Source organism: Crassostrea angulata, chromosome 9 (assembly GCF_025612915.1).
Source record: "Crassostrea angulata isolate pt1a10 chromosome 9, ASM2561291v2, whole genome shotgun sequence".
Lineage (NCBI taxonomy): Eukaryota > Metazoa > Mollusca > Bivalvia > Ostreida > Ostreidae > Magallana > Magallana angulata.
Genome location: NC_069119.1, coordinates 11,280,467 through 11,299,190, shown reverse-complemented (window position 1 = coordinate 11,299,190; position 18,724 = coordinate 11,280,467). Strand labels below are relative to the sequence as shown.

Sequence of the window (18,724 nt, the reverse complement as noted above, 5' to 3'; positions counted from 1 at the left end):
TATGTAGCCGTTTGTTTGTCTAAGTGTGAATGTTTATGATATGCAATATATTTCCAACTAACAGTGTGGTTCTTTGCTTACATTCTAACTTTATTATAATAATCGAATTACTGTAATTTTTAGTACTAGTTTCCCTGCCGTCATATTATTAAAGAAAACATATAAGTCAATATTGTTTGTTAATTATTATCGGTTGAATAATAGATACGTGTACTTAAAACTCGAAACAAACGCTATGCGGATGATTTTTATCGTTTGATAAAATGTATATTAAAATAATAACAAGTTCTTAAAATCAATCCCCATATGTTATTCTTTGGGAAAGCTCAGTTTGTTATTTCACTCAAGTACATAAGTACCTCAAGAAAAGAAATGATCATGTTGTACATGTATTTAAATATTGCCAACATAACGCTCATTGAAATTCCATTTTCTCGAGAGGAAGCTTATCAAGAAAAAAAGGCCTGCTCATGGAGAATTGGAATCTTGCTGACTCCCTAAGGGGCATTAATGCTCTAATTGTTTACTAACATAACCATTGTTAATGAAAAATCATAAGATTCTGTAGTTATGTAAGGTGATAAAGCTCTAAGATTTCAAGCACCTGTTTGCCTCAGTAATGCGGTTAATACCACCCATGAATCATTTGTGATGATAAACAGAGAAGACAAAGTTACAGCTATTCTGGCCAAAAAGTTTTTGAGTAGAAGATTTTTAAAGTTTAATTATACATCTCTATGTAAAACTTTGACCCCCCCCCCCCCAATTGTGGTCCCACCACGATTTGAACAAACGTAAATCTACACTTTCTGAAGATGCTCCCACACAAGTTTCATCTTTTCTGGCCGAATGGTATTTGACTAGAAGATTTTAAAAGATTAACCCATGAGTCATTTTTGATAATAAATAGAGATGTCAAATCAATTCGATAATGTTAGTTAGATTCAGGCGTGAAGGTGACCAGTGGTCAACAAAATTAAGCATAAGATTTTCCATAAATGTTCAGATATGACTTGTTTTGCTATAGACTATTATTTAGTAGAGAAATGACCCATATAATTATGGCTTTGAAATTTGAATATTTGCTATATTTTTTATACAGGGCTCTCTTCGTCTAAAAAGGTACTAGTAAATAGAGCCTAAAAAGCCTCGACCATCCAACCCTCATAATGAAATATTGATAAACAATTTTCATTTTATATTTTAAAAAAATATAACTTCATGAAGTATCCATGAGATGATTTTCTATCAACAGCCATTTTAAAAGGTTGTACGCTTTCGTGCCTTGTACCTTTAAATTGCTAAAATCTTCATTTAGGAACAAAAATGAAAATTTAAAATTTAATTTTCGTTTTTTTCGTGTGTGCCATCCTATCTTCAGGACCATCGATTCGGTAGTTCAATACTGAATTATACAAATAGCAAAAAAGTCTTAATTATTGATAAAGAAAGTGTCACGTGGAGATAAGAGAAATGTACTAGAAGAGATAAAACAGACATTCGGAGATGATCTAAATATTTTATTGGTTTATATGTGCAAACAACTGATGTTGTCAATTTAATCCTGAATATAAATACGTGATTTAATGGATCAATGGTTTTAATGATTGTTTTATTTAAAACGTAAATTATTGTAAATTTGGTGGCTTTGATATTTTTCACAAAGAAAAAAAAATTAAATTGAGAAAGATAATAATAGGTATATAAAATATATATATAACTCCTGATAATATAAATATGTAAAGATACATGTACATGTAGTAGGGTATACAAATCAATACTCAAGGTTGTAAATATAATCTTCAATCTCAAAAATTTTATTTATTATGTTTGAAAATATAGACATGACTACATTTGTCCCAATTTTTTATTATTTAAGAGGACAATTATGGGGTATGTGCCATATTTGGCCTCATTTTGGACTACGTTTATACAATCCATTATTTCTTCGTTGAAAGTTTGACCTTCTGCAATTTCTATCTGATTGAAAATAAATTAATTCTACTTAATGTTTAAAGCATTGTCTAGAATTACCAGAAAATGAACGAGCTCTAAATAATGCAAAAATTATATCAAGAAATGTAAAATAATAACTTGCTGTTATATTAAGTCATGACAAGAAAGCTTAAACTTAAGCTTTGTGTATTGAAATCGAAATTGAAAACATTTTCCATACAATCAGTTTGATTGCCACTTTATATCACTGTATGATATCTATTTATACCAAGACTTTGTATGAAGGGATAAAAAGAAACCTTACAATACACATAAGTAATCCGTGTTAATGTTAAACAAAGCTAACAGTGTCCTAATCAACCTCTTGTTGGTTCGGGTTTTATTTATTGTGTAGTATTTCTTTTCATGTAATCCATGGTATTGAATGGGTAAAAAATTCTCAAAGCTCTGATCTGAAATGAACTGAACTGGGAGGTTGAAACACAATTAACGGAGACTCTAATCTAAATTGATTTACTTAAGTAGTAAAGCCACCCATCCATTGCAACTAATTACAGTCATCGATCTCGGGGTTCGCAGTCCGCATTGTTGTTTTCTGCCTACTTTACAACAAAAATATAATGCAAAATAAAGGACATTTTTTTTGGAAATAACATTTAAGTTTCTTTTTATTATAGCTAACTTTCCAATTAATTCATCATTGAGAATTAAAAATAGAAAATAGTTTCTCCCAAAGCCAACCTTCAAAAAACAAGACTATAAGGCCTAAGATCGATATCATAAATAATGTAAATAATGTCAATCGAGTTGTTCTTTGATGAAAAGAAATAGATCAAGCGGAGCAATTATCGTCATGCTATTTCAACACTTATTTTGAGTTGGAATGGATGATAAATAAGTACTAATGGTTATGGTGTAATTATTTATTGTAATATTTTTTCATTCATTCATTCATTCATTCATTTATTTATTCTCATATTGTATAAAGCAACATAGAGAAAATACACAATACAGACAATATTAATATACAAAAGCAAGAGTGTATACTGTGCACGTCAGCCTGGAGAGTTGACTCTTTTATTTTTGATATTGATAAATTTACGAAAGTTATTTATAACAGATATTTTTTTTTCATGAAAATAATTTAAAAAATTTGAAAGCATTTGATTATCTAAAATACACTGATGGTAAATAGGCTTTTCAATTTTCTTTTAAATCTGGACATATCATAATATAGTGATATTCATCGCCATTGTTATTTTTACATAAATTGTAAAATTGTTTATTAAGGTCTTCCGTTTTCAACGGAAGACCTTGTACTGATTCTGTTGGTAATTCTTTTTATTCTTTTTTTTCTTCTAGACGTTTTTTAAAACTCAAATATCTTGCTTGTTTATTGTCCTATAAAGTTCAAATTTTCAGAGCGTATTGGTAGTTACTATTTCTCAATATCTAAGGAAAATCGTTGAAATCGACACTTCCGGTACCGAGTTATTCCCCTTTTTCCCAAAAATATAGGCATTCTTGTGCACGCAAAGGCTCTGAAACCGCTCACAGCATGTGTTAAAAAGTCACAAATCTTAAAAATAGAGAGTTTGAACGTTGTCCTCCGAGTTTTGTTTTTACAATTTTCCTCCTTTAAAGTTTCAAAAAATTAATTTGAATTTGTGTTTCAAAAAATGCTGATTTTTGGTTGTGTTTTTGTTATGTAGCTCTTTAGTTTAAAAATTTCTCTAAACACATATAGAACAAAATATGTGCAAAATATCAAGGGCTTTCACTTGACACCATTGAAAAAGGGCTGGCCCCTTAAATTAGGGGCCTAGAGCCCTTAAAAGTCTTCGCTTTATAGCTCAAAAATGGTTAATATTTCGCTATAGCTGTCGATAGAAAAGTTGTTATTGTGTTATCAATGTCGTTACAAAATTATTTTGTACCGGTAATGCGTAATATGAGTGTAAAAAGCTTGTCTTGTTAACATGTACCTGTATTCATTTGGCAAGTAAGCGAATCGTCTTCGTGCGCATAACGTACATAAATTAACAGCTGAAAGTGTACCAACATATACGGGATGCTTTAAATCATTTGAAAAAAGTGTCTAAAAAGTATACGTGTACATGTTTTTCTTACAGCCTTTTTTTGGAGTCACCTCTGTTTAGTTCTTATAGTGGACAACCGTTAAGAAAAACAAAAACGAGAAAATATAAACGTTCTTTTTCTTATCTAGTGAGATACATAAACTAGATTTTAAAAAAAAATAACTTCCATGAAATAGATTTGAGTCATTTTACTGCAAGCATTTCAAATCGACCTAAATTCTTAGTTGTGTGCGTCATTACATTACCCATCTCGCCCGCGGCCGAGAAAATCGATCGCCGAGGTCGCGGCTGGACTACCTAGCGGTCAGCGGTTATCTAATACACAAGAATCGCGTCTGTCATATGTGATTTTATTTAGCCGCAAACACAAGAATCGTACACAGTGAAATTAAAGCTTACTCTTCCTAATTTGAATTAAACGATAGAGTGTCAATAAGAAATCGTTCTGTTTCATCATAAAAGCAATGCCATTCTCGAACTGAAGCAGTGTCAGACAGATAGATCAACTGTGGGATTAAAGGGGGAAAAAGCTTATATTAATTAGAGTTTATTCATCATACTGCAAACATTGTAAATCTTCCTGGGTTCTGAGCTCTCTATGTGTGTTTTACCTTTACGTAAGTTATCCGATCCCTCATCTGCGGCCGAGGAAATCGGTCGCGGCTGCGGCTGATTCTCCGAACGCCTACTGCCCAATTATCATTATACAATTAAACTGGGCAATTATGAGGCCTTCTAAAGGGACACAGGTAGACTTTACCTGTGAGGTAAAGTCTACCAGTGATTCCTTGAATGAAAAATAATATAACAGTTTGTCATTTTTGAATGTCGTTATAATTAAAATTATTGCATAAATAAAAAGAAAACATTGACTAAATTTTAATATATTTATTTAATTTATTAGCACTACATATTATTTAAAAAAATAAAATAATGTTTTAAAATTGCATTACATTTTATACACAATTGTCTTTTTTTGGACACATAGCACTGTCTTAAAACACTCATAAATACATGGTTGTCTAAAAATAAATAACAATTCAAAATGACATAAAGTTTTAAAAGTATAATTCATACCAGTATATATACAATATTTACAAAGTAATTTGGGCACGGAGTCTGTCTTAATGTCCTTTCACTTTCACTGTCACTATGTCAATGTCCTAAATGAAGAAGTTCCGATGCTGAATCTGCGTAGGTCATAAGGTCGATGATCCCGTCTTGGTATCGCTCCTTCAGGGTCTGCAGTCTCCTCTTGATGGTCGCGTACTTCTTTGTCGGTTGACGAATGGTTCCTCGTGCTTGTTTCTGGATTTGAAGAATTTCTTTGCTGTTCTGGATGTCCTTGAATATCTTGATGACAGTGTAGATGTTTGGGTGCGCGTGTAATGCCATCCTCTTCAGCTTCCCATGCCATGCTTCTAGGTTGTTATTGGTCCGTGGTCCATTGGTTCCGAAGTGATTCCAAAGAAGTCTGTCACCATTCACCCACTGTTCTGTCACATAGTCTGTAAAGGTCTCTGTCACTTCCGTCAGGTCGGCTTCATCGCGGTCTTCCAGGGCTTGGAACCACACGTCTTCGATGCTGTCTAGAGGAACTAGGGGTAGGACGGCTGCTCTTCTTATCAGTTTCTTCACGTTGTCATCTTCTCTGTAGGGGATCTGTAAACCTGTGATCTGTGCCTTGCGCCAAACAGCCTGTGTAAAATGGAAGAAACATCCTTTGGTGGTGATTCCGGGGAAAACGTCTCTGATGGAGTTGTGTACTGCAGTTTCGAAGTCGGCAAGGGCACTGGTGGGAGAGAACTGCAGACCGAGGTCGTTCATCTTGTCAGAAAGGAGAGTGAAGAGTCTTGTGTACATGGCTTGGTTCTTTCCTGGAAGAAGGGCATACACAACAGGCGTCATCTGGTCGTCAGTCATGATGTGGATGGTGAAGATCTGGTAGAACAGGCTGGGGCAGGTGTAGAATGTTCCATCGCAGAAGAAGGTCTCGGAGGCAGCAAGGTCTTGAAGGTTGTCTGTTGTCGCAAACGCAAGTATCCTGTTGTTCTGGAAGATGTCATCTAGTAAAAGGAATTGTTGACCCGTCTCTGTCTCTGTCCATTTCCCCTCCAGTCTGATGTCTGCTGTAGTCTTTGGAAGTGGTGGTGTCTGTTTCCTGCGGGCTCTGTAGAGTGATGACCTGGCGGTGTTGAAAGTTGGCAGCCTCTCGATGAGCTCTCTGCTGGTGTCGTCCCATTCGTTGTCTTGGAGTTTGTTGAGTTCTTCGCTGAAAATGGAGGGGATGGGCCTAACTTCATCTGTACATCTTCTGGAGATGGCTGTCATAATTTGTTTGGCGACAACTTCAGTGTGGTCCGCTGCATGGGTGTGTTGCTGTCGTCCAAAACCTGTGGGGATGTCATTCTCTGTTGAGATACTGGCGGAACATCCAGATGTAGTGTACCTCCAGAAGATCTTGTTGTCCGTCCTTCGATTTACCCGGTAAATGTAGCCATTGAATGCGAGATTACGTCCCCCTCTTCTGTTGTTGATGAACTTAACGTTGATCTGTGCATTTGCCATTGTGAGTGAAAAGTGATGATGTCTGGATTCTTTCCTTATATTTATACAATTCTGCAGCTTGTGTTCATTTATTTACAGCTTCGATGAGTTCAGTTTAACATAATTTATTTACAGCTTGGATGAGTTCAGTTCAACATCATTTATTTACAGCTTGGATGAGTTCAGTTTCACGTCATTTATTTACAGCTTGGATGAGTTCAGTTTCACGTCATTTATTTACAGCTTGGATGAGTTCAGTTTAACTTCATATATTTACGGCTTGGATGAGTTCAGTTTAACATCATTTATTTACAGCTTGGATGAGTTCAGTTCAACATCTTTACAGTAATTGATTTTAAAATTAATATTTTAAAAAATATCAAAGTGATTTTTTTTACCATAATGATGTTCAATTACTTGGTTTTATGACTTTATTGAAGCTTATGTCGTTCATTTATTCACAGCTTGGACAAATTTGTTGAAGAAAGTGATTTTTTATCATAATTTTATCTCAGTCATAATTTAGATAATCATCCTTTAAAATCTCTGATTTTAATTTATACCTTAAGATATAATGTTTTATTTTTATTTTGTTAAGACGTAAATTTTAAAAATGAAGAAAGATATTTATTTTTTTTTTAAATAATATTTAATGATTATTTTATTTCACTGAAACATTTAGGTTATATAGCACTATTTATTGCATCCTTTTATTTATTTTTTTTGAATTAAAAATAAGATAATGTCGTCTACCTGTACCCCAAAGTATATACAGGTAAAGTCTACCTGTGCCCCAAAGTATATACAGGTAAAGTCTACCTGTGTCCCCTTAGAGGGCCCCATAATTGCCTTGACCAATTATTATTTTTAATTGAGGAGTAGGCGTTCGGAGAACACACCGCGGCTGCACTACCTAGAGGTCAGCGGTTATCTAACAACAAGATATATATACAAGAACTGTTTCAATTTTATGTTCTTAAAGTTTGTTCACCTTCAATTTATTTAATTAAACATTAGAATGTGAATTGAGAAGCCCCTCTAAAAATTGATAAAAGCGATATTATTCCAAATCAGAAACATCATCAGACATAAATCAATAGTGAATTTGTAATTCTAAAATGTTCTAAAAACTATACATGTACTAATAATTCTATAGATAAACAACGAAAAACCACAAAGATTAAACCTTAAAATGATGATCACCCCTAGAACATAGCCAAGGAGATCCCGCGCGAGTGGACAAGTGATCCGCGGTAGCTTCGTGTTCTTCTACATGTACTTTATCACTCGTGCATGTTTATTGATATTTTGTACGATTCCAACTATTTGTTTATTCGAGATGTTTTATAGATATCGTAGAAAGTAGTTGACGTCTTCATAAGGTTGCACATAAAATGAGAGAGAGAGAGAGAGAGGAGAGAGAGAGCTCAAAATTGGAAGCATTATTTAGCCGAATTTAGAAAACGAAACAGTCCCCAAGCGTTCAAGGCAGGATATAAAAAAATCAAATATCAAATTAACACATGCGGTAGAGACAATTGCAACTTCTTTGGCCTTTCCGGCAAGTTTGGAAAAACACCTTGAGTGTATTAACATAACCGGATGTTAGAATTTTATACAAAATGGAGTCGCTTCCCATTAATAAAAGTATCGGCAAGAAGTCATGTATGTCGTTTCTGTGTTATATTTTTAGTGTATATTGATACCTTTAAAGAAGTATAGCTCGCATCTCAACAGATCAAAATGTGTTGTAATTATATCAAGTTTTATAAAAAGGGGGGTTGTCATGGACGCCTAGGTAATACATTCGAAGTGTTTTTCCGAGCTTGCCGGAAAGGCCCGAGAAGTTGCGATTGGCGGTAGAGGCTGACACGATAGAATTGAGGAATTTAGTGATTATTTTTAGAATGTTTACATGAGTTTTTAAACAAGATTTGTTTAGATTTTATCGGTTTCATGATCACAGTGCAAGGGCTTTATTTTGTTCAAAATGTGGCGAAGACCTATTTTTGGCGACTACTTAACATGTGTACATTTTTCTCCTCAATGTATGTCACTTTCCCACCCGTGTGTTTAGGTATCACACCGGTAATTGTTTTCACTATATAGCACTATAGAGGGGAAAAAATTCTTAAAAATCAGTTTGTATTCCTCATGACAAAATATTCTGAGGAAATGTTATTTGTTACCTATCTCATCAGCTAACACCATAAAATGGGCAAGCGATACTGCATTTTCTCAAAATATCTAGCTCCAAACAGGTCTACCCTCAAAACCACGTGTTTTCCATTTGTATGTAAACAGACTGCACACTCCCCAGGAAGCTGCTGCATGTGCCCTGAAAGAAGTAGTCCCTGTGAAAAAAGATCATCACCTAACAAAATACACGAAATATCCTACTCAGTGGTACAAAAATTTTTAAAACGGAGTAAAGGAAAATGTAAAAATGCAGTCAAGGAAAAAAATTATTCTGAAGTATATATGGAACTACAATTGAAGTTCATTTTGATTGGCCGATTACCGGTGTGATACCTTGATTCGGTCAGTCTATGCAAAGTCAATCCGCTCCACGTGCGACCGAAAATCTCCTGTCGCGTCAGCGCACATAGCTCAGAATATTGCCCCCGGGCTGCAGATCAGCAATTATTGATAAATAATTGAGTAACATTTGGAAGGGTGCTTTCACTGCAGCGGTCAATTGTTAAACAATAAGTGTCTAAATATTCGATGCCAATCAACCTCACATTAAAGGTGCGATATCGTAATCTGAGAATGTGGCTAAACAATTAACCTGTTGAACACGCTAAACTTCTATAGTTGTGAACAGAATAAAATATATATTATCAGAGACATAAATAACTTAATAAGTTATTTATGTCTCTGGGTTTATAAGTTAACAGTTTTAAGTCAAAGATTAAATAAAATTTGTTCTCAGGATTAGAATGATTAGTAATGATATACAACTACATTAAGTAATAAAGTCGGTCGATCGTTATTAAATCATCAGAGTACTGCAAGTGTCGACAGTTTCTTATTTTTTTTAAATAATTGTAGTAGTTCAATTGACTTGCAGACTATAATATAGCGACTTTTCTGCCTCCCAAAAATGTATGCATTTAATTGCGATAGATATTTGTTCTTGGGGATTTTACTTATTGTTACATGTATATGCACATTGATAAAAAAAGTCATTGAAGTTGTGTAGTATGAGGTTGTCATGCAGATTAAGTGACCTAAAACTCAGCGGAATATTTTATTTTTCATCTAGCTTGTCAAAATGGGAGATTGTTAACTTGTAGTTTGTTAACTCTGAAAAAGTCTAGAACAGAAGAAATAAAGTCTTTATAGCTTTCGCTACATCTTCTTATTTATGTGTACGCGTACATAAAGCTATTTTAGTTTTTTTTTGTATAAAAAGTGTTGTTTTTCCTTACGTTAAATTTAAATCTATAGAAATTCAATATCTACATGTAACATCTCAAAAGCTTTGATAGCCTACCGCTTGGAAATCATTAAGTGATGCAAATTGACAAATGCCCATGAAAAGACATTATTGAACCCCAAGGGTTTCTTATCCTTTCCGACGATGATGAGAAGAACTCAAATGTGCATACAAATCATACATTTACATGTATATTTATATGTGATGTGATAGAAATAACTGAAAAATATAGGGGTTTTTTGTGCCGCACAAAACGGGCGAAAAGGATTTTTATACCCCACGAAAATAAATTAAGGGGGGGGGGGTAAATAAAAATCACCTTGTCCGTCCGTACGTCATGTCCGGTCTATATCTTTCTGATGGAGAAACATTGGAAGTGTTCTTACTTTATATAAATATTACTCATTACCTGACGAAGCGTCATGACCTAAACCCAAGGTCATTTGGACAAAGTAAAGGTCACTGGCAAGAAAAGTGCAAAATTTGTTTCTGGTCCACTTTGGAACTTCTTACTTCACACAAACATTGCTTATGACCTGAGGGTGTGTAATGATTTGTCCCCAAGTCATTTAAGGAGAAACATTGGGAGTTTCTATTTCATGTAAAGATTCCTGATGACCGATGATGTGTCATGAACTTGACCCAGGGTCAGTTGCGCAAGTTCAAATTCATATTAAACATATGTCATATCTTGTATTAATGGAAATGAGTAAAAGCTAGAGTTTGACATAAAGATTACTTGTGACCTGTAAATATACCCTGCCTTGTCTGACTCACTAAAGAAAACGAACCATCCATTATTCTCTAATAGAGAAATAAGTGAGTAATGACTTCTTTCTTAGCGGGGATATCATTTGTGAGCTTGCTAACAGTACCTTTTAGATGGTTCAGTTGAAGCAATGCCCCCCTTTCTCTCAACCAAAATTTCCCTTAAGTTAACGCTTAGAAAATTTTCCCCACCGCCACATCCACACTTTTATTATAATTAAATTAATTATATACATGTACATAAATGATGTACTTTTTAAAGTTATCCTAAACTTAAAGTAAGTTAAACGAAGAACTTGCCTGGTATGAAAATAATACTTTGCAATTGAGTCTCGTTTTCGATTTCTTGAACTTACTATTATCATATTATTAATCCAGTATCATTAAAATCCATTTCCCTTCTCCTTACACTCGCCAGGTTCTGATAGACCTGTATCAATAACAGATTATTTCCACTTGACCTCCACATTTGCATACAATCTAAATAAACACCTACTTAGCAAAGATATGCCTTTATCTGTTTAATGAGTGGTGCAATACTCAATCTAGAGGTTACATAGAAAACAGGCATGAATTATTTTTTTTGGTCTCCATTTGAAGAGTTCCAATCAATTTTCTAAAGCTCGAATTGGTAAGAAGAAATGGTCGTGTAAAGATGACCTTTTATCAATACAGGGTCTGTCAGGCTCTGACAAGTGTCAGGAGAAGGAGGTGTTTTAATCAAACTGATGGACAATCCTTTCGCGACACGAAGTTGCGACGGAAGACCTACTCGTTGCTTTGCAACGAGCTCGGCTCTAGTTTCTAGGTATATTGTTCATCTGCCTGTCTCATTTAGCAGTTTATGATTACTTGTGCTTTATCTAAGTTATGTAGTTATATTATTCACTGAAGCACCAGAGTTTATTTAATTTCTAGGTACAGAAAATTTTTTGATAAACAAATTATAGATCAATCCTTTACAAGATGCGATACAATCAGAGATCTATTTTTGTTCAAATTGATCGAAGTTTGCTTAACAACATTTCAAATCTACTAGTATTTTTCATGTTCTACATTATGCGTCAAACAGACTTAGCTTAGACCACATTCATGTAAATTATTCTGTATACATTCAACCCATTTCAAATTATAATTGTTGTGTTTTGTTCGGCTATATAAAAATGATACAATATATAATGACAATTTTAATTCTTTATCTTTCCACAATCTTATAAAAAAACTCAACATTCTAATTTTTACTTTCACACACAATGGATATCCAGCAAATTCACCATAGATCATAAATTTGGTGTTGATATTTTAAGACTTTAAGAGTTTTCAAAGTTAAAGATGTAATTTTTCAATTACAGATAAATTTTCAAAACCTCACAATACAGAACCATAGAGTAAAATTGAAACAATAATTTAATCGAACATGCAATGTACCTAGTTGACAATCAATCTATAGATTTGATTCTCTTGGCTTTTTAATTATTGCGTACATAGCCCTGGTCGCTCTTGTCACTATATTTTTCTAGTACTATAGAAAGAACCTGGTCTTGAAAATATAACTCCTAAATATCTAAATTCCTTAACAATATCTATTTCGTTACCAATGTATAGAAATGATACATTAGAAGTTTGTCTGCCTTTACCAAAAATTATAATTCTATTTTTTTTAACATGTTCTTGTAATTTCCATTTTTCACAGTACATTTGAAGACAATGAAGCTGATATTGTAGATTATCTTCAGTTTTGGACATCAGCACAGTGTCTTCCACTTAAAGCATAATCATGATTCTTAGAAGACAATTTAGATATTGTCAATTTCTTCCGACAGGCTTTCCAGTCCTGTGCCATTTTCATGTGATAACATTTTTTCAAGACCCTTAGGATAAAATGCAAAGAGAAACGAATATACGTTTTTTACCTGCCAGACATCATTATGACAAAGGAAAAAAAAGATAATTATTAGATATGTTTGAGCTACAACCATTAAACATATTAACAACCACCTATAAGCACTTCCCTATAATTTTATATCTGCAAAGTTTTTTGCATAATCCTACTCTCCACACTTTGCCGACTGCAGCTTTAAAATCAATAAAGGCACAGAAGAGTTTCATTCTTTTTTTAGGGGAATGTGCGGCCATCTTGTACGTTTGAGAATAAAAATGTAAACATTTCTTGAACTAGCTTGTTTCTTCACAAAACTGGCCAAAACTGTTGTCTAAAGATGAAAAAGCAATGAATATGAGGTTATACATGTTGTTTTGTATGAAAACTATGCAACAAAGAACGGGACAATGCATTTTTATCACTAAGAACAGTTGTAGAACTGCGCATCTGCAGACTTTTAAAAATCTGAAAAAGTGACAGAGGGGTTATAATTTATTGGTGTCCTCTCTAGAACCATTTGTTGAGAAAAACGTTGAATTTTACACTTTAAGTAGAAACTTTGCCTCAAAATAGGGTAACCTTAATTTATCAGTAGACATGAAATCAATTTTCTTGAAGCTTCCGTGTCTATGGAGGCACACTGACGTTACATGTATATTTTCATCGATAAAAATAAATGTCAATTTAAAACAATCTGGACTGAATGTGACAGACATCTCGATACCACTTTCAGTTGTTTTTTTAGTTTTATGAGTATAAATTAAACTGAATTCTGTTTAGAAATAGGGTAGGGGTCTAAAAATGTACTGCTTCGAATAATAAATACGCTCGTGCAAATTGGTGGTTTTTGAGACTCATTTAAAGAGAAGAGTAACCTCTTTGAGACAATGTTACAACTTAAGTTAGCAAGCTTTGACCTTTTTCTCCACGAATGGTTGTAGAGTGGACACTAATGACATTCTTTTATATTGTTCATATTTTTTAATTTTAAATTTACATCTGCAGCTGCGCAATTCTAAGTGATTTAAAACGCACTGTTCTGCCTTTGTATGGGTAATTTGATTACAAAATAACATGTTGAGCGTCATAATTTTTTTTTTATCTTTTGACAACTGTTTCAGTAAACTTTGGACAGGAACAAGCCAGTTCAAGAAATGTTTACGTTTTTCTTCTCAATTGTAAAAGATGACCGCACATCCCCCTTAAGTGAAGACATTCAATCAGGGAGTAAAGAACAAACATATTGTCAATTGTAGAATAATTTTCCCTAAAACCACCGTGATTTTCCCTAATAAGATTAACCTTAACAGCAAAAGTAGTTAATCTTTTACACAATACAGAAGTAGAATCCTTTCCATGACAGCTCAAAATATCGCAAAATTTTGTAAATCAAAATATCTAAAAATATTGTAAATCAATAATTGTTCAAAAAAGTAATTGCTTAAAATGACAAGGTGAGAATTGAAAGAAAAAAATTTAAACCCAGAGTTATAATTAAAACAATTAAGTTTTATTTTTCTAAACATCACACATTTCACAGATAAGTTGTACTGAAATGTAAAAAATGATTATATATGTGTCGGGAATTCCACACATCAAATCTTCACGCAGTTCTCTAACGCAGATTAACAAAAATATATTGATTTTCCATATCTTCATAAGAAGTAAATTATGTATAATGCACATTTCCTAAGGGGATTTTAAAATTCATTAAAAAAGAGTAATAAATATGGTGTAGATGATACAAGGTTCCCGTTAAATCGCGATCACTACTTTCATTCTATCTATATCCTAAGCGCCAAACGGAATTCGAACTATTATTACAAATTCTAAATGATAATCAGCCTAAGTGCAGGAGTAAATTTTGCACATTTACAATGTATTTATTTTTTGTAAATATTTGTATATGCTGTTCGAATGTTTCTTTATTTTTTAAAACCTATTTTAAAAAATGAATCATCGGGCAACTGGGTAGATATATTTGAGGATTGGGTGGAAATAAAAATCTAAACTGAAATTAATGATATGTGGTTTAAATACTTTTGTTGCAGTTGACTGTTAATATTTTTTGGTTTTTGACTGTTTGTTCCATATGCAGTTAATTGTGTTAATTAGACATTTTTTCCTCATTAATATTTTTTGCATTATCTGTTGTATGAAGTGTCAAAGCCCGGAAGCATATGCATACCCAAAACATTTTTTTTCTAACGGAGATGAAGATGTAGTGATCTTATTTCTGTTCTAAATTTTATTTGTTACCTTTTTTACACCGTCCAGAATAAGTTTTCTTAATGTAAATTTGAAGATAAAAGCCTGTGGGCATGTTCACGAAGCTATCTTAAGACTAAGATATGTCTCAGACATCACTTAGGATACGTCTTAGTCCTAAGTCAATTTCTTGAAGCCGTCCTATTTTAGGACATGTCTTAAAAAATATCTTAACTTTAAGACATCCTAACAGGTATCTTAACTAGTAAAAATGGCAAATTGCCTCCCATACTCGCTTTTTTGTGTTGTTTGTCGTTACCGTCGAAAGTTTCGAAAACAAGACTCCTTTCCATTTCTCCACTTCTTTGAGAATGATTTGAATTTCAGCCTCTAGAAAAGTTAGGATTTCTTTTTCTTGATGACATGGCTATGGTTCACTCGCTTAACATGTATAATGTAATGAATAGGCACTGGACAGAACTGGACGCACGTATAATTTAAGACTGGCGCGAATTAAAACCAATTACCAATATCATTGGCTGATCATATAAAAACATGAACAAGATACACGTGCTTTTACAAGTGTATGTTGACTGCTGTGTGAACCATTCATTTACATACATTAGCTTTTCCTAAAAGTATTTATTTACATGTTAAAATTCCATAATATTGAAGACAATCACTTACATTTATTGGATTAAAGGCAGATAAAAAATCCAAAAGAACAATAATGTAGTGAATGTTTCACAAGAAATCTCTCTCTCTCTCTCTCTCTCTCTCTCTCTCTCTCTCTCTCTCTCTCTCTCTCTCTCTCTCACAAGATCGAGTGGGAAAGGGATGGGGAAGAATATGAAGTTCGGGAGTTTTCGTAAAGTTGAAATAGCCACACAGGAATCATATATATATATATATATATATATATATATATATATATATATATATATATATATATATATATATATATATATATATATATCAATAACGACCAAATGCTCAACACACTACACAGTTTATATAATACTTATGTGATAATACAAAAACTTTATTTACTCTATTTATGATTATATGTACCCAAATTATGTTTTCTGATTGAAAAAATACATTCCAAAGAATAGAACAGTATTATGTATCATCGTTTTTAACCGTTTTTCTTGTAAGGATACATACAAACTGAAATTAAGATGTCTTAGATTAGGACACATCTGAGATAGCTTCGAGAAACATCCTAAGATATGTCTCAGATTGGTCATAAGATTCGTCTTAAGATATGTCTTATGACATGTCTTAAGACGAATCTTAAGATACTTTCGTGAACATGCCCACAGTTTTTAAACGAAGTAAAGGAAGGAATCCCCCCCCCCCCTTCGCAATTCTGAAAGTCCCTGTTTTTGATTACATCATCTTGTATATAACTATGGTAGAGTTGTTAAAACAATCTGTTCATAAATATATATCATAACAAAATATCGGCATAAAAATTAATATCTGTCCCCTCAAAAGAAGAATAAAAATGATGATGTTCTACAATGTCTATAATGCAATACTAAAATTTGACAATATTTGACATCTATACTTTTGATCTCGAGAGGTTTTTCCAATAAGAAGTAATTCTTCATCTATTATTCAATAATTAAGGAAGTCTAAACTATAAAATAAGAATGTACTGAAGTACGGATGCATTTGTTACTCAAGATAAGGTTAATGACTAAATTACATTGAGATTTATTGAAATGGCGAGACAATGGTTAACATAAATTCTTATTACGGCCTAAAGGTCTTAGTAATATTTAATTTGAGTATTCTTCCTGAACTTAATTGAAACGATTGCACAAATTTACTCCAAATCTTAATCAAAATCAACTGACATAAACCAGTATGCTTTTATTTCAAATAAAGAATCACTCTAACACAATGTATTGATAACAACAAAAAAAAAAACAAAACTATAATGCAATTAGCAATTATAAGTAGTAATGCTATATTGAACACATCTTATTATTTTATGTAACACCATTTTTTCGCTTGTTTTTCTTAAAATAACGGAGGTTAATTAGTTTTCCACATATTTGAAAAATCATTGAAAAGTCCCGATCGAAAATACAAGTGTTTTACTTGAGAAATAATAATGAGCCTTTTACTGATTGAAATAACAACTATATGAAAATGCTTTTCGAAAATGTAATTAATTTGAAATACTATCTTTACTGATTTGGGTACTCTTTTAAAGATTTGAAGTAGCATAATTTCAAAGGGGCTCGGGAAGCTTAAATTTTCTGGAAAAAACCTGTTTAGAGTTAGTAAGAAAACTCTGGTTCCGAGAAGCATATTCAAAACTACAACAAACAGGAACGATCAAATAAAACACAGATTTATTTGTTTGTTTGTTAGCAATAATGTTTCAGATTGCTAGACTTCTTTGGCCCTTTCATCCAGAAAAAAACCTCCAAAACGAATGATGTTTTAGGTACTTTTTATGATATTGTGACAATTTTAACATTCATAAAAATTATATGAGTATTGATAATAAATAGAGAAACATTTTTTGGTTGAACAATGTAAAAAAAAAATGCATTGACTCGTAGAATTTGATTCCATGGCCTCTGTGCGTTGCATTGTTGTTATTGTTAAGTTATATGAAAGTTGATACTGAAACGTTATGCTTGATTCGGATGTATGTCAATTAGTGAAACAAAAGGAATATTTTAAACATATCAGTAGCTACAATTAAACCAATTTCTTTACAAATACAATGTAACACTTTTCATACAATCATACTTATGCATGTATCGATTGAGAATAACTCTTCATTAAAATAAAATCATACAATATCATATGTCGCTATTTAATTTAGAAAACTTATAACAAATCTAAAATTATTATTACATGTATAAAGATTTTAATTGCAATAGCGAGTAAATCATAGTTAATATAAGAATTCCATGTACAGTGTATTTACATATTTTTTTTACAGGACTCTTTGGTAAGAACCCATCATAACTGCAAATATAGAAACAAAAACCCAAACTATCGTAATGTTCCTGAAAATATATTGTGACGTCTTCATATGTATAATTTTTCTTACAAACGTTTGAAATATTTATATTCTTACATAATTTGTAGTGCTGAGTATAAAATGCATCAGCTATAATACGCAGTGATCTACCAATAAAAGTCTAGCCGACACGACAACATAGAGTTACTGTAGCTTTCAAAAAAGAAGTATATTATCATGTATATACATATATTATCCTTTAAAATCGGTGTAAGTACATATTTGATGTTATTCTGAAGACGAACCTGTGATTAAATTTAGTTATAATGTTTTGTAAATATTCTCTAAACCTAAAGAAATACACATATTTTCTTGGCAATGTCAGTGTACTAAAATAGATAAATATTCGCACATAAAGAGTCAGACTTATGATAGACGCCTTACATAAGTATTCAAAAATAAAAACAAAAGCTAAAATAAAAGATTTGAAAATAACAATGGAACTGTAAAAAAATGTACAGTTTCAATCACCATTGATTAAAGATGCTTAATAACGCATTTTTCTGTAAGAGCGGAAAATAAATTCAAGACAAGAGTATAGCCGATGATCAAAATCAAGCACTTTTTTCGACTAGCACTCTCCATATACATCTAGCTATAACGGTTACCTTGAAATTTCTTAAAATTGGTTAACTTACAAACTCTATTACATACGATTTTTTTTTAAAGAAATCTGAATTTGCCTTGGAGACCTAGGAAAAAAACCCCACAAAAAATATCAGTTATAACGATTTACCGGGGAACTATGTTTTATGTACGCTATCATAATT

The 18,724-nt window shown here is 32.5% G+C and overlaps 1 protein-coding gene across 1 annotated transcript; it reads right to left on the bottom strand.

Annotated features, from left to right (window-relative positions):
• Window positions 1-5,210: 5,210 nt before the first annotated feature.
• LOC128163351 (uncharacterized) lies at window positions 5,211-6,623 on the bottom strand. The gene has a single exon (XM_052826924.1). It carries the CDS (start codon window positions 6,621-6,623, stop codon window positions 5,211-5,213), a length of 1,413 nt encoding a protein of 470 aa, XP_052682884.1.
• Between the last annotated feature and the right edge of the window lie 12,101 nt (window positions 6,624-18,724).